This window comes from Aquarana catesbeiana, linkage group LG01, assembly GCF_042186555.1.
Source record: "Aquarana catesbeiana isolate 2022-GZ linkage group LG01, ASM4218655v1, whole genome shotgun sequence".
In the NCBI taxonomy this organism is placed as follows: Eukaryota; Metazoa; Chordata; class Amphibia; order Anura; family Ranidae; genus Aquarana; species Aquarana catesbeiana.
The window spans coordinates 797,472,044-797,486,583 of NC_133324.1; the positions used below are offsets into that span (position 1 = coordinate 797,472,044).

A 14,540-nucleotide genomic window follows, 5' to 3' on the forward strand; every position below is an offset into this window, starting at 1 on the left:
CAAATACCACCAAAAGAAAGCTCTATTTGTGGGAAAAAAAGGACATCAATTTTGTTTGGGAGCCACGTCACACGACCGCGCAATTGTCAGTTAAAGCAACACAGTGCCGAATCGCAAAAAACGCACTGGTCAGGAGTGGTTAAAGTCATTTTTTTAGTGTAAATAAATAAATCTAACAAGCTCTGCCAGTAGAAAAGCTTTTGTTCTGTCAGAGAAATGTAAATTTAATCCTGTGACCTAATAAACAGTTAATTTCTAGCCTTAGGCTGGGTTCACACTGCCACACAGAGCAGCTCACAGCAGGGTCTGGTGTGTCCCTGTTTACCGTTTCAGGTCCGAATATTTGGCTGAATTCGGACCTGAAATGGACCAGAAGACACACGGGACTCCTGTGCATTTTGCACTGGAGCCGCTCCGGAGATGTGTGAACCGGCTCCATAGAGAGCCGATCACAATCTCCTGACATGCGAATTGGATGCGGGGGAAACCCACATTCAATTCGCAATAGTTTGAACTCAGCCTTAAAGTGATACTAGGAACACACTGTTTAATTGAAATTGTCCCTTCTATTTCTGTATGTGGATGATGGCACTGTAACTATTTTAGTTATAAAAAACATGCAAGTACCCTTTTCCTAATTGATATTCAGCTGTCACATGACCCAGATCTTTCCCAACCTGTCTGCACTGAAACATAAGCAGGAGGAGCTTCTAGGCCTCTGCTACTGGTCACATGTTCAAAAAAACAAATAAACCAAAAAACAGCGCTTGCATTACAGAGTAAAAATAAATAATTAATATCAATAAACATGTTTTTAAATTGGTAAATTGGCATATAAATATATATTTGAAATCAAACCTTTATTATTTTGTGGAAACAACATGGAGGGAGGTGAAGCCACCATTAATCTACATGTAATATCTTGCCCCCATTATGTTTAGCTGGTTAGTGGGCATGGAGGAGGGTGTGAGGGAGTGGACTGTGATTTACCACTGTGTATGACTCTATAGTCACATTGGCTGCTCAGATGTAGTAGGGGGAAATGCTTCAAGAAACTGAAATCTGAGCATGTGCAGAGTTGCCACCACAGCTGCAGAATCCCTATCTGAATTGAGGACATGAACAGAAGGGGGAGATAGAGAGCAGCAGGATCAGCCAGTTTTTTTTTGCAAAATACAGAAAATGAATCTCATAGTGGATGAGTGAGTATGAACAGCATGTAATACAGCATTTATTGATAGTTTTTTTATGATGTGGGTTTAGTGACACTTTAAATATTAGGTCAGAGATTTTCTTTGGCCCATTCACACCAACAGCTGCATTCCAAATGAGCGGTACTGATCAGTACACCGCAATGCAACTTTTCAGACTTGACGGAATTGCTACAAAGTGACATTTCATGCTTTTCTGTCTATCGCAGGAGCGTGGAAATGTGAGGGACTGTGTCGCAACACGCTGCAGGGAAAAAAATGACTTCATGTCATAAACAAGGTAACTTGCTTTGTCTATGCATTGGAACAGCCCTGAAAAAATGCTTCCCAGTGCAGTGTGAATGAGCTCACATACATATGATCATTAATTATTATTATTTTTATTTAAATACACAAATGGATAACACAAATATTTGAGATTCCTGTTGCATATTTATAAAACAGAACCTGAAAAATTCTTGTGAAACTAAATCCTGGGATACTTTTTTGTGCCTGTATCTCCCCATGTGTTAAATAAATATGGTCTTGTATGATAAGTGTGTGCAGGCACTCAGCAGACTTAGCACATAAAAAAGAAATACATTCTGGAATCCAATACATAAGTTAACTAAGTGCTAATCCTTCCTTCAGACAACAGCTGATATTTTATCTTGGACAGGATAGGCTTTTGTGTGTGTTTCAGCTTTATCAAGAAGTACAGTAGCCAATAAAGCAAATGTTTCCTTCAAATGTAAAGCCTGAATTATAAAAGCTCATCATTCATTTTGTCAACTTGTCGTCACAGAATCTATTTTTAAAGATCGCTTAATTAAGTGATCCCAAATGCATAATGCAGTTCAGCTGTTAAAAATCGAGTTGTGTTTATCCTGTGGGAACTCAAATCTGGATGGCCTTGTCCATCTGGTTACAAGTAGATACCTTGTTCTTGTTATGATGCTGATTTATGACACATGAAACCCAGCAAACATAAGAATCTGCAATAGATATTGACAAATTCGATAAGGATGGATTCGCACCTTTACCTGTGTGTTTTCAGGAATTTTTACATCCATTATTAACAAGTGGTGACTGGCGTTTTTCATCAATATGCCTCTTATCGCATATTGAAGCTCCAACAAAAGGGAACTCCTCCGCTGTCAGAATACACAAATCAGTGCTGCAGCTGCTGATCGAGCAGCTTTTTTCCAACAGGTCTGTTCACATGGATCAAAATTTGGCCTGTTCAGCAGGAACTGGCGGATGTGAATGGGGGAATCAGTTCAGGTTTTTTGTAATCAGCCCTCTGGCTGAATGAAAAAATGAGCCATGTATGGCCAACTTTATGCTAAACTGTCCTGACACTGGCCAGGTTTTACACACGTGTTTATACATTTTATAGAAATTGGCCAGCATCAGGACAGTTTCAATCAGCAAGAATAGGTACAAATGCAAAGAACCAAGCAGGGCTGGTGCAAGGATTTTTGACACCTAGGCAAAACCTCATTTTGCCCCCCCTGCTCCATCTCTGACTCCACCCCCTTTTCCCTGCCCATGTGACAGGAGCCAGCACTATTCAGGAAGCATCGGCTTTGCTTCCTCTAGTGCCAACTCTGTTCTTCACACTGATGCTCGGGGATGGCAGGTCGGGAACCTGCAATCTGGGCTTGCCAATCCACCATCCCAGAGCAGGAGTGGCGGGCCACATCAGAAGGCCAGCGGTTGGGCACCCCTGCTGTAAGGGATGCATTGTGTGTTTCTTTTGTGTAAGACGGGATGCAGGGGATGTTTGTTTCCGTTGTGTTGGGAGACTCGGGACATGTACTCCAGTGCTGTGCTGCCCCTCTAATTACACTATCGGTCGGACGTAGCAGTTGCCTGAGACTGAGTTAGACACATGCTACAGCCGCGGGGGGAAGCCAGTGGCCGGGCGCCCTAGGCAGCAGTGCGCCCTAGGCAGCTGCTTGGTTTGTTTAGTGGTAGCGCCGGCCCTGGAACCAAGGCACAGACAGGTGTTTTCCAACAAGAATTAAAAAACATCAGCCCTCAGTTGATAGTAAACACAGTTTACTTTAGACAGTTCCAATCTTTCAAACAATGCAGAGGTGTGCTGCAAACGAAAGGCAGCTTAAAAAACAGATTCAACTACAGTACAAATGAATGAGCAATACCTGGAAAAAAAAAGACCCTATTAACATAAAATAAAAAGCAATATATCCCCAAAAGTAACAGAACCCCAAAATAACAATGGAACGAAAACCTACATTTTTTTAAGGAAAGAAGAGAAAAAAAAGGGGGGGGGGGAGGGGAGATGCTATGGAACGGACAGCTGTTCCAAGGTGCTTTGGGAAATGAGAAAGGGGGAAAATGTTTTACTAAATTAAAGTTATATTTTAATATACAAGCAGCAAGTGAAATTTGGCAGTTATTTGTCAGCAAATATTCACCTTAAAATGGATGTAAACCCGATTTTTTTTTTTTTTTTAAGGCTTGTCCTTTTTAGAGTATAGGATTTCATGTCATCTGTGCCCAGTCTTGCCACAAAGAGTTAATCCAGCTCTGAGCAATCCTTTTATCTTTTTTCAGTAAGATAAAAATGGACACAGAGAAATAGGTGTCAGTTTCTTCCCCCTTGCTGTGACTGACAGGTGATTTCCTTATATCGTGCACAAGGATGACAGAGGCATTCTGTCTACTTCACATCCTCCCTCCTTTCTTCTCCAGCTCTCCAAGGATTGGCTGCTCCACACCTCAACATGATTGGGCATGTTGATGTCATGTGGTGACTTTCCTGGGTTGTGACTGGATGATAGTGATCATGGGGCATAATCCACAAGACCAGCAGAAGCTCAGTGTAAGAAATACACAGGAGAAAATATATGTTGCCAAGGGGAGTCTACTGACATCACAACTCCGCCCACCGAGCTCCAGACAACAGACACGCCCACAGAATCCAGCGTTTTGCAGGATTACAAACAGAAATAGGGGAGATATTTGACAGGTAAGGAAAGGATACATGCATGAGGCAAGTATATCCTTAGAGATAAGCACTATGGCAGTAGTATAGCAATGATGAGAGTGGGTTTACATCCACTTTAACCACTTCCGGCCTATAGCAGATTGATGGCCGGGAAGTGGTTCTGTTATCCTGACTGGGCGTCATATGACGTCCAGCAGGATAACATGCCAGCTCGCAGCGCGGCGATCGCTAGTGCAGCGTGTCAGTCTGACACGCTGCATCTCCGATCATGGTAAGGAGCCTCTGACGGTGGAAAGTTAGTTGTGCTTTGGGATGTAATCTGTTTCAAACATGAACAGTTCAGCACCACCTCCTGAAAGTGGGCAGTGTTCCACATCGCAGCAGAGGCCCTTCTTTTATGCACAACCAACAGCACAACTACCTTTCCCAAACCCTTGGTACCTTGCCCAACTTTACAATCCATACTGCATCTCTGGACCAGGTTACCCGGGGGGTAATCCATATATGCCCTATTATTCGGTCCCACTACATGAGTATCCTGGATTTTATGTCCCTCAACAGCAAATGAACTTGAGAATGAACCGGAGACCTTATTTTAATCCTCATCCGCCATTCCCTATGTTTTACCATGCCACACGATTTAGGCACTATGCCAGTCCAGGGAGAAGAACTGAAACAAAAGAAACCCAGACAGATCCAAGGCAGCCTGAATATGTACCCAAATATCACCCAGGTACAGAAAGGGAAGACTGCAATGAAGGAAATGCAGTTTCCCATTCATGTGGCATCAGCACAGAGAATGAACACATCCCGGAGATTGCTGAAACGACAATGTCTCCAGTGACGGCAATGCCAGAAAGAGACTTTCACAAAAATGCCTGCAATTCAGCACAGTATCGAAACATGCCTCCAGGAAGCTTTGCATATGAGAAATAGGAGGAAAATCCCAAAAGAAAACCTCTGGGGCAACTGTTGAAGAGTACTGGGTTGGAAGAGGTGCTAAGCCCAAATTCACAGAACCTGCATATTATCTGCAAGATACAACCAAAATCCAAGAGAAAGACAAGCCTCCGAAAAAGAAAGGAACGCGCAAGTCTTCTTCTAAAAGAAAACAAGCACGAACTGATACAGAGGAGATAGAAACATGGGAAATCCCCAGATCCTTCTTGTATAGAGGTCATGGCTTAAGCAAGGGTGGCACCAGGAAGAAGTAGCTCATCTGCTTTATATTGTGTAATTAAAAAAAAATATGTATATTTATTTCTTTATATGTGTAAGTGAGTGTTTGCATGAAACAATGGTTTACTCCTGAGAGGGAGTCCTACCTACCCACAAATTCTTTGTACCTTTTGTTATGCACTGGAGAGGGAAACTGATGGCGAATAGTCTGAAGGAACAGGCGCATTTAAGTAATGAATTATTATAAAGGATTGTCAAATCGAAAACTGAAAAGGAAATATTGTCACAGAAGAAAAATTGCACTTATAAAATGTAATAAACACATTTCACAAATTTAATAGCAAAAATAAAGGTTAATAATAGACTTGTAAAAAAAAAAAAGGAGCCTCTGACAGAGGCTTCTTACCATGTGATCAGCTATGCTGATTATCAGCACAGCCCCATCAGATGTGCCAATCAGTGCCCAACAGCTGCCAGCAGTGCCCCCTCAATAAAGTCTCTCAGTGCCCATTACAGTGCCAATCAGTGCCCATTACAGTGCCAATCAGTGCCCAGCAGTAACACCTGTCAGTACCTCATCAGCGCTGCCCATAAGTGCCATCTATTAGTGTCCATCAGTGCCATCTGTCAGTGCCAATCAGTGCAACCTATCAGTGCCCATGAGCGCCGCCTGTCAGTGCCCATCAGTGCTGCCTATCAGTGCCCATCAGTGCCGCCTATCAGTGCCCATCAATTCTACATATCAGTGCCTCCTCATCAGTGCCCATCAGTACCGCCTCATCAGCGCTCGTCAGTGAAGGAGAAAACAAAATTTTATGACAAAAACAAAGAAAAACTTTTTTTTTCCTCAAAAATTTTGGTCTTTTTTAGTTTGTTTAGCAAAAAATAAAAACCCCAGAGGTGATCAAATACCACCAAAAGAAAGTTCTATTTGTGGGAAGAAAGTTATAAAAATTTAGTTTGGGTACAGATTTGTATATCCACGCAATTGTCATTCAAAGTGCGACAGCGCTGAAAGCTGAAAATTGTCCTGGGCAGGAAAGGGGGGGGGGGGAGTGCCTGGTATTGAAGTGGTTAAGTAATAAATTGCATTACAATTACTGATCCTTACAAGTGTTGTAGGATGCTTGCTGAACCATAATTTTTTTTTCTTCTCTGTTTTAGCCCAGGTTCACACTGACAGCGGGAATGAACTAATGCGAGTTCAGCTGAGCTCGCACGATTTCATTCCCGCATGTCAGTTCCGACTTTGGGGGTGATTTCAGAGACATCTGTGCGGGTTTCTGCACAGATATCTATTGAAATCGCACTCCGAAGTCCCCAAAAGTAGTACAGAAACTACTTTTGGGAATCGGTATGGTGCCGCTAAGTCAACGTTGCACCAATTCGGACGTGCCATTGCCAGCAATAGCTGCCGATTTGGCATGCAATTTGACATGTCAAATCGCATGCCAAATCGCTGCAATGCGAACCAGGGCTGAAAGTAAGCAGCATACAGTGGGTGGTTTGCAAACTTATATACCTAAGCAGTTGGTGTTCCAAAAACAGTTAATTCTTGGCAACAAGGGATTTTATGTAATGGGGTTGCCAGGTTCATTACAGCTATTCCTGTATGAATAAATTTAGCTTGGACTGAGTGGATCGTGTTAGGGCTCATTCACACCTGTGGTTGATAGGTTGGTGGTGTTGAGGTATGTTTTTTACTGCCCCCAACCACTCCACCTTAATCTACAAAGGCTGTGTGCCTTGCTTCGCAGCTGCAGTAAAATGATCCCTTCATCATGTTCGATGGACAAATAGGGGCGTGTTGCAACTGCACCGCAATGCACACAGTTGCGGCACAATGGTTCGGCATTTATGGAGTTAAAACAGGCAGCGGGGAAGTAACATATTGCCATCTCATGCCAAACACCTCTGACAGTGATATAACTGCAGATAGCTTTTCAGAGGTGCCGCAGTGGGAGCCACATGTGTAAATTAAGCCATTTAAATCCACAGTCCAGGTAAGCAGCTAAATTACAAATAAGGGAATTGCAAAAAATTGTATTTCTTTCCAGCTGGTCTTGAGGTTAACACAGCCCTTCAAGATAGCAGGTCAGGGTAACCAGACTTTTATGTAATGTACCCTATATTGCCAAAAGTATTGGGGCAGCTGCCTTTACACGCACACGAACTTTAATAGTGTCCCAGTCTTAGTCCGTAGAGTTCCATATTGAGTTGGCCCACCCTTTGCAGCTATAACAGCTTCAACTCTTCTGGGAAGGCTGTCCCCAAGGTTTAGGAGTGTGTCTAATGGATGAGAAGGCCTGGCTCGCAGTCTCCGCTCTAATTCATCCCAAAGGTGTTCTATCGGGTTGAGGTCAGGACTGTGTGCAGGCCAGTCAAATTCCTCCACCCCAAACTCACTCATCCGTGTCTTCATGGACCTTGCTTTGTGCACTGGTCCAATTCATTTGCTGGTGAGGGGGGGGGGGGGGGGGGATTATAGTGTGGGGGTTGTTTTTCAGGGGTTGGGCTTGGTCCTTTAGTTTCAGTGAAGAGAACTCTTAAGGCGTCAGCATACCAAGACATTTTGGATAATTTAATGCTCCCAACTTTGTGGGAACAGTTTGGGAATGGCCCCTTCCTGTTCCAACATCACTGTGTATCAGTGCACATAGCAAGGACCGATGCTGCATCCACCTAGGTAAGTATGATTCTAAAATTAAAAAAAAATCCACACTTCTCTTTTAAGTCACTCATATATGAATGGTTATCATTGGGAAACATGATGAACTTTGATGTCCAAAGTTGCATGACAAGTCGCACAAGGGTGATTGGGGACAGTTTTGGCCATACACAGTCATGACCAGTAGTGCATGCCGAGTGCGGCAGTTCTAATGAGAAGAAGGCGTACAGCTGCGAATCATTCCATTGGATGGTGTATATGGATGAACATGCACAGAAAAGTGTGCCAGTTTGTCAATCTTTCCAGACATAATGTATTTCTCATTTGTAAAGCATACAGAGAAGGTGTTTAGTATTTAGTAACTTTACCTGAACATATGGTGCAAATGGTCAATAGCAGTAAGTTTCCCCAAAATGCTCTTATGGCTGGGTTCACACATATGTGAATTGGATGTCCATGGTCCAGATTGAAGAAGGGTCCGGTGCGTCTTTGGGTCTGGTTCATGTGTGAATTCAGGCTACATTTCGGGCCAGAATCGCACTAGAACCGGTGTAGAGGAACACACCGGACCCCGGGCACGAACCGGCGGCCGCACATGTGTGAACCCGGCCTTAATCAGCACTCCAAAAGCAGCAAAAAGAACTCACCAATTGAAATCTGAGATCTACATTATGTATGACAATGAATAGCTTCACAAACAAATACATCTTAATGTCACACACAAGCACTGCATTCTAGGCAGTGAAATACAGAGATACACAAAACACATCAGCATTGAAAATCACATCTATACTACCTATCACTTTGTCCAAGACCTGGCGCTTCACGTGTTCTCACTGGTGCTCTAGCACATCCTGTCTGTCGATCGATCTATCTATCTCCCTACATTTTTTTAGGCTGACCACACTCCTAATTGTACAATCTCTGTACAACCATTAACAAGATCTACCAAAACTATGAAATATAAGGACCTACCTAAACTAAAATCAATCTCTATACAATGAGGCAGGCCCTTGCACTATATACTTGTTAGATCTAACAGAGATTGTACAATCAGATTTTAATATGTATGGTGAGCTTATCTGAGATGAGAGGAAAACAAAGAAAAAAAACATAACATTGGAGTGCTTGAGCCGAGTCATTTAAACAAAAATCTTGCAATTTACTTACCCTTGAGATTACCAGAGGCTGGTTAAAGTCAATGCCGCCAGTTAGCCTGAATCCCCACGGCGCAGGTCCAGGTAGAACCACATTCTGTGGCATTTTCTTAGCTATAAGAAGTTTATCAATGTATGTTCTATCACAACTAAGGCAAAGAACTTAGTTACAGGTCCCTGAGATGTTATCCCTCTGCAAGCAGAGACAGCCTGATCCCCTGATGCCTATGATCTTCTCTTTATCCCTTTCCTTGGCTGACGTCACCTTCTGGCCACAAGTCATACACAGAGGAGAATGAGAGGGGAGGAGAGTAAGCAGAGGGGGATAAACTGTTTGGCAGCACTCTAGTTACAATATGATATCCAGTACACAGTCTTTTCATATAATTCCTGAGTATGAGTAACATGGGGAAAATGTAGGCAGGTCTTAGAGGGGTGACTTTCCAGCTGATATGATGAAGGCTTGTCTTCCAGGCGAATATTTACCCTCATTTTACATATGCTCAGAGTGTGAAAAACTGGCATATTGCTGAACTCAAAACTTTTTTTTTTTTCTTAGATGTAGATAGAGCAGGGAAGATTTAGAACTCCTGTCCGGTTTTAGTGCAGTCTGAGGCTCCTTAAAGTGGTAAAACCAAAGCCAAAAGTGTAATATATTGCAGCTTACCAATCCTTAAATGCGGTCTTCTTTTTTTCCCCCCTGTCTTTCACCCGGCTAGTAACCTAAGTTAAGGCTCGCTTCACACTACTGCAACCTGAAAGTCATGCGACTTACAGTGCGACTTTGCCAGGAGACTTTCTGGCGATTTACTGACAACTTGATGGGACTTGAGTACTACTTTGATGCGACTTTGTCTTGTACAGGTAAGCAGAGATAACAGCATATAGAAAGATGCCGTGCTCGGCTGGGGAAATCTTCCAATAATGTCAGATCCAAATCACATCAATATAGATGAGGATCTGACTTCCATTAAAGTCTATGGGCACAAGTCGGATAGAAGTCACCAGGAACCTTTTCTACAGTCAGAGCGACTTCAGTAGTGATAATTAAGACAGCTCTCATTGACTAACATGGGATTTCACATGCCATGCGACTTGAGGTCTCACAAGTTTTTTATGGTTGAACTGGATGGACTTGTGTCTTTTTTCAACCTGACTAACAATGTAACTAACTATGTAACTATGTAAGTCAGATCCCAATGTCGCAGAAGTGTAAACCGAGCCTTAGGGTGCCTACACTCTGGATGAAGGAGCAATAGAGACACCTTTGGACAGTAGCATTGTTGATTGGGGGGGGGGGTGTTAGATGTACTATCAGATTTAGATCCACTAACAAATTGAAGCCAAACTCAAGCTAACACTTTGTAATCAGTTACAGCAAGAGTTTTTTCTTTGGGAATAAGGGTTTTAAATAAATTATTTAAAGCTGATCATTGTAAGTACTCCTGTTAGTGTTACATGGTTTGTCTCGCCCCTCTAATTGCTATATTTGCAGCTTGTTCTTTTGAAAACCAACAGATTTATGCCCTGTACACACGGTCGGTCTTTTCCGACGGAATATGTGCGATTGGAGCTTGTTGTCAGAAATTCCGACCGTGTGTGGGCTCCATCTGACTTTTTCCATCAGAATTTCCGACACACAAAGTTTGAGAGCTGGCAATAAAATTTTCCGACAACAAAATCCGTTCACGTAAATTCCAAACGTGTGTGGACAATTCCGACGGACAAAGTGCCACGCATGCTCAGAATAAATTAAGAGATGAAAGCTATTGGCTACTGCCCCGTTTATAGTCCCAACGTACGTGTTTTACGTCACCGCGTTTAGAACGATCGGATTTTCCGATAACTTTGTGTGACCGTGTGTATGCAAGACAAGTTTGAGCCAACATCCGTCGGAAAAAATCCATGGATTTTGTTTTCGGAATGTCCGATCAATGTCCGATCGTGTGTACAGGGCATATCTGGTCCGATCATCAGGGGAAAATAAAGTAAAGACTGCCCAAAAAAGAAAACTAATGAAGCTACCACATAAAAGAATTAGCTGCAGTATAATAAATGTTTTCTCTTGGTTTTGGTTTAATAACACTTTAACCACTTGCCGACCAGCCGCCGCAGTTGTACTGCAGCAGAATGGCACGGCTGGGTAAAACGACGTTATGTAACGTCGCTTCGCCCTGTGGCCACTAGGGGCGAGCGCACGCCCCCTGCTCGCCCACGGAGCCGATGTGAGTGCCCAGTCGCGATCATCGCCGGGCTCCCGCGATCGCTCGGTGCACACAGTAAATACACGGTTTCCGGTTCTCTGAGGGGAGAAGTGACAGATCGTATGTTCATACGGAGTATGAACAGCGATCTATCTCTTCCCCTACATAGTCCACTCCCCCCTTCAGTTAGAACACAAACTAGGGAACACAATTAACCCCTTGATCGCACTGATCGCTGTAAAAATGCCAATTGTCCCAAAAATGTGTCAAAATTGTCCGACGTGTCCGCCATAATGTCGCAGTCCCAATATCCCAATAAAAATTGCAGATCGCCGTCATTACTAAAAAAAAAAAAAAATTAATAATAAAAATGGCATAAAACTATCCCCAATTTTGTAGACTCTATAACTTTTGTGCAAAAATATGTAGAAGAATACATATCGGCCTAAACTGAGGAAAAAACATTTTTTTTTATATATATTTTTGGGGGATATTTATTATAGCAAAAAGTATTGCGTTTTTTTTCCGCTCTTTTTTGGTTTATAGCGCAAAAAATAAAAACCACAGAGGTGATCAAATACCACCATAAGAAAGCTCTATTTGTGGGGAAAAAAAAGGACATCAATTTTGTTTGGGTGCAATGTCGCACGACCGCGCAATTGTCAGTTAAAATGACGCAGTTCCGAATTACAAAAAGTGCTCTGGTCAGGAAGGGGGTAAAATATTCCGGGGCTGAAGCGGTTAAGCTGGCCATATTTGGATCGAAATCTGTCCGGTTCAGCGGTTCAGCCGAGTGTGGCTGCTCCCACTTGATGGAAGTCGGTCTAGCGATTGACTTCTGTTGAATGGGCTACAGCCACTGGTCAGTGTATTCTGACAGTGGAGAAGTCCTGCTGTCAGAATGCAATTTCTCAGTGGAGAGGATTCCTCTATCCACCTCAATTGTGGATCCATCTATGGACAGCTTTACACTAAGTTCACACCTATACGTGTTTTTTTAGTGCATTTTGCAGTAATGCACTACAGTCCATTTAACATGGTTTCCTATGGCACACGTTCACATCTATGCATTTTTCAGCCAGTGCGTTTTTTGCAAAGGGTCAGGGACTTTTTCACTGTAGCAGATTGTGTTTTGTGTGTAATAGACTTCAATAGACCCGCACCAAAAACGCAAGTGTCACAAATTGTAAATAGCTGGTTGTTGCCAGGAAGCCGGCCGCCGCGTCCTTAACAACCGATCATAACTTGCCTAAGGAAGGGGTCCTGCGAGGCTCTGAAATGTTGCACTTTCTCTTGTGATGTGATCCTTCTGCAATAAAAACTTTTGGACGACATTTGAGGATCCTTGGTGTGCTGGCGAATATGTTCTCAGCTATCAGGGTTCACCACTGGCAGCTGAATGTAATAAAGAATTGCCAGCATAAAAAAAAACATGGGGTCCCCCCCAATCCATACCAGGCCCTTTGCCTTGGGGACAAGGGCCTCTTCCCCAGTTGGCCGGTGGTACTGGGGGGTCTGCGGATGGGGGGCTTATCGGAATATGGATGTCCCCTCATTCACCAAGAAAACAAGTTGTAGTGTAAAAATTTGCGGTAGGCCTGTATTTACCCCTTCATTGCAGGGCCATTTTTGAGTTTTAGTGCTGTGGTAGTTTTATTGACAGTTACTCAGGACTCTTTCCTCTTTATGTACTGAAGTCTGTGGGGAAGGCTCCAATTCTAAATGCTGTGCCAAAGTATGTCTAGTCAAAATATACCCAGAAGACCAACAGGATTAAGCTACCAGGGTATAAGCCTATAACAGATGAACAAAGCAATAGATCTCTGGTTAAACCAACATTTTTTGAGATCTTCAGCATAAAAGGACATGAAACACCATATACCCTCAACACCTGTTCTGGTCACATAGAGACTTAAGGTAGAAGGGCTAATGGGTACATGGTCTCTTCGATCGAAGGAAACATGCACATACCATTGCCAACGTTAATCAAATGTGATCAGTTACCTGACAAGAGGGAAGAGATTCCTACTCCTACTCCAGAAGCTCCATATTATCATCCCCAAGGGACCTGGCTAATCAAATTCCTGCTATGGACATGAATGCTGAAATCTTAGTTTTGCTGGGAACAGACATTCACAGAGTACTTAAGTTGTGCCAGCAGTGCAGCCCTCCTGACAATGCCCCCACAAAGACTTAAGGCCCATACACACAATACGAAAATCGGATGTAAAATTTCAGATGACGTACGAGCTGCCGATTTTCAGATAATTAGTATGGTGCTTTCGACAGCCAATTCTGGTTTTTCGTCAGACAAAAGCTGGATGTGCAGACTATAAAATTTGTTGTACGTGAACTCACCGTCCGATTTTCATTTAATTAGTACGGTTTTCATATGCTCAGAAACAAAAGAACACATAGAAAACAATTCAACACATTACATCACTGAAGTTGAATTCTGTCGTACGAAAATTTTCGTATGGCGAGTAACCTCTTCACTTTTTACATGAGACTAGCATGCGACAAAAAAATGGACAAATGGTCGTCCAAAAATCTGATTGTGTGTACGAGGCTTTAATCTAGCCTGCATAATAGTGGGTTATGTATGTTTGAACAGGATGCAAAACCCATCTGAAGTCAATTCTTTTAAAACTCATGTTTTAAAAAATGGACGTACCACTCATTTCAAATAATGCCTTCATCATTATAAAGTGAAAGATAAGCCTATAGACATCATCCAAGTGCTTAACGTCACTCCTATCCTCTGTGATGGCAACTTAGGTAGAACAGTGTTCTGTACTACACTGGACAACAACAACATAGCCCTGTCAGTCGAGGACAGAGAATTCATCAGAGAAAAGGACAATGAATTCTTCTTGGATGACTCCAACAGCCGGGTTGCACCTTTACCCCTTCGTGCTGTAAGAGCCAAGCTTCCAAACAATAGTGAGCAGACTTTGTCCAGATTTGCCTCACTGCAGCGAACACTAAAGAACAAGCCTGAAAAGAGAGACCATTTTGTTGCCTTTATGAAGAAGATATTCAAGAAGGATCATGCTGTGACAGCTCCACCATTAGAGGAACACAAGTGCTGGTATTTCCCCTTCTTCTGAGTTTATCACTCACATAAGCGAAAACAAACCTTGTAGGAGTGCTTATGAGGTTCAG

General features: G+C 42.8%; 1 protein-coding gene and 1 pseudogene across 3 annotated transcripts in view; one reads left to right on the forward strand and one right to left on the reverse strand.

Moving 5' to 3' along the window:
• PDLIM3 (PDZ and LIM domain 3) overlaps nucleotides 1-9,440 on the reverse strand; it is a 68,508-nt gene extending 59,068 nt beyond the window's left edge. The window contains exon 1 of one of the 3 annotated variants that reach the window (XM_073607415.1): nucleotides 9,185-9,440. In XM_073607415.1, coding sequence (XP_073463516.1) covers nucleotides 9,185-9,277 — 93 coding nt within the window. In that variant the 5' untranslated portion in view covers nucleotides 9,278-9,440. The remainder of the gene's footprint in view (nucleotides 1-9,184) is intronic. The other 2 variants (XM_073607420.1, XM_073607421.1) reach the window with 2 other exon arrangements.
• On the forward strand, nucleotides 4,498-5,307 carry LOC141114007 (uncharacterized; annotated as a pseudogene).
• Nucleotides 9,441-14,540: the final 5,100 nt, after the last annotated feature.